Genomic DNA, 2500 nt, shown 5'->3' on the forward strand with positions numbered 1-2500 from the left:
AAAAAACAAATTATTTTTAAAATTTTTTTGGTATCTAAAGGTTTGGTAGATGCTATAATTTTATTTTTATTTATATATTTGTTTTCATTTACCAGTGTATTTTAACTAAGTACAAAAGTAGGGCATATAACTAGAATCTGGTTTTAGAGTGAATTGCTAATTGTGTCATGATCAAAACTGGAGATAAAATCCATTAAAAAGATGCTAATAATAATGATACATTCTTTTCAGAACCATGACAAAGTTGTAGCACTTCTCAATCAGCTACTAAGCCAGGTCGTGTACCAGCCGGAAGGAGGGGCTGGCAGCCAGCGTGTGCGTGTACTGGAACTAGCAACAGCTGTGGCCATCCGGTTTAAAACGCATGGTCACAACACACTTCCAAACAATGCAGCAACACTCCATTTGCTTTTGGACTTGGCCACTTTCTTTGATTTTTATCATAAAGAAAGGTTCACAGATGCTTTAGAGGTGTGTTAGGTGGTGATGTGATCTTGGCCACATTTATTTACAATTTGACTTTATTTTTACTTATTTGACTAGTAAAAGAATGTTTAGAAATCAACTCGGGTGGCATAGCTACATGTATACCTCTCACTCACTCATTTTCTCATGTCATTGTGTCATCGTGGTAAGCATGTAAAGGCATGATTCAACTGGTCTTGTGTTGTATGCGCAGGTCTGGCTGTAGTCGTGGCTGATTTTGAATCAGTAAATCGGTTTTCGTGCTTCTTCTTAAAATTAGATATGCGCTATGAAATATGAAAGTATGGTCAACAGAATAAGTCCTTGTACTCTATGTTGCTCAAACAAGAAGTACTATGTGTGATGTTATTCAAGTGAGAACCATGTGCGGTCTATTATGTTGGTGCTTTTTGCAGTTGAAACACTATGTTTGCTTGTAAGGCCAGTTGAACCATGCATTAAGATGCCATGCCTCCATAGATCATTGAAAAATTATGATACATGTCTACCATCATAGGAGTTACATATTCTTGCTATCCTGACTTTTGCCTTCCACATCACACAGGTGCTGAAAAAGTTACGCATTATTGCCCTGAGCCGGGATGAAGTGGAGTCCAGGGTTGCTGGAGTGGCCTCACATGGAAGTGAGGTCCGTAGTGTTCTCCCACATGTACTTCTGGCCTCTATGACTACTACCCACAAACTGTATCAGATGCCATCACAGCAACAGTCCCCACAGATGTCTTTCAATGTGTCTGCAACAGCAGCTTCACCAGCAACAAAGGTAGATAATGAGCTAAGGAAAACAAAATTTTGATAACACTGAATTAGGAATTGAAATTTGGTGTGTGTAATAAGTAATATGTATGAAAATTGAAATTAGTCTAAACCAAAATAAGTGAATAATATACTCTGAATGAAAGTTTTGTTGAAACTCCTTCAGTGCAGTTGATGTGACTATCATGTCATGAGAGAATTTGGCTTGAAGGCCAGGTGATGTGAACATGCATTCATGGGTAAAAATGGTCCCTGGCCAGATGATGCTAACTTTCAGGGTGATTAGACTTATTTATTGTTTAGATAAATGAGTATGGAATGTAATGTCCATAAGTCATGATTGGAATAGAGTTGGCTCTAGAGAGAATGCCATTTTCATGCTCAGCTATGGCACAGGTTGTATTACAGAAAATTGAATAGTGCGAAAAAAAATATATGACACAAATAACAAAATATTACATTTTTCCTTGCACAGAGTTATTTACTACATAGAGAGATGATATGTAGTCTATTACCATCTGGATAAAGCAAATCAAAAGACAAAAATGTACATTGGAGAATGGCGAAAAAGCTAAAAACGTTTTTCTGAAATAACTTTGCAAAGGGTAGGCATAGAGTCTTTTCACCGCACGAGTGTTTGTGGGGTCTACTTGCCACACACCTGGCAAAGTGGCCACTTAAGTAAGCCTAATGCCTGTACTTTTGTCTATGTGATTGCCTGAAGAAACCGTACTCCAGGGGTTAATATATGTAAGCTAAAATCCTTACATACATTTTTTATGTATCAACCAGTACGAAGTAAAAAGTAATTTTGTTGATAACTTACCCAATTTTTTCCCCTTTCTTTCTTTCCAGCACCTGCAGGAACAGGCTCGTGCCATTGTCACCTTTGCAGGAATGATTCCCATGAGGCTACACTCGGAGATAAATGCACGCTTGGTGCAGCTGGAAGCCCTTATCAACTAATTAGGCTGTGTTTTTATTATAGTCTTGTACCCATATTATACTTCATGAGGGATCAAAATGTGTCTGGGAGCCTGAATTGAGGAAATGAGAACAAATTACAGTTGCTATTACTTTTCCTATTTCTATTATGATGATCCATGAGAGTTAAGTCATTAAGGAGTCAGTTACTAATCGTATTGTGTCACCTGTTTACACTTTTCCTTGATTTTTGGAAAGTTTTCTTTATTGCTATTAGCAATTTATGATATATTAATCATAATGGCATATAATAGCATCAATACTAATAGCATCA

General features: G+C 37.1%; 1 protein-coding gene across 1 annotated transcript in view; it reads left to right on the forward strand.

Moving 5' to 3' along the window:
• Positions 1-231: 231 nt before the first annotated feature.
• LOC113817568 (nuclear pore complex protein Nup93) overlaps positions 232-2500 on the forward strand; it is a gene marked incomplete at its 5' end in the record, with an annotated part of 2644 nt that continues 375 nt past the window's right edge. The window contains 3 exon segments of the mRNA XM_027369610.2: positions 232-471; positions 1031-1249; positions 2098-2500. The exon segment at positions 2098-2500 is cut by the window's right edge and continues 375 nt beyond it. Coding sequence (XP_027225411.2) covers positions 232-471; positions 1031-1249; positions 2098-2208 — 570 coding nt within the window.

Source organism: Penaeus vannamei, chromosome 3 (genome assembly GCF_042767895.1).
Source record: "Penaeus vannamei isolate JL-2024 chromosome 3, ASM4276789v1, whole genome shotgun sequence".
In the NCBI taxonomy this organism is placed as follows: Eukaryota; Metazoa; Arthropoda; class Malacostraca; order Decapoda; family Penaeidae; genus Penaeus; species Penaeus vannamei.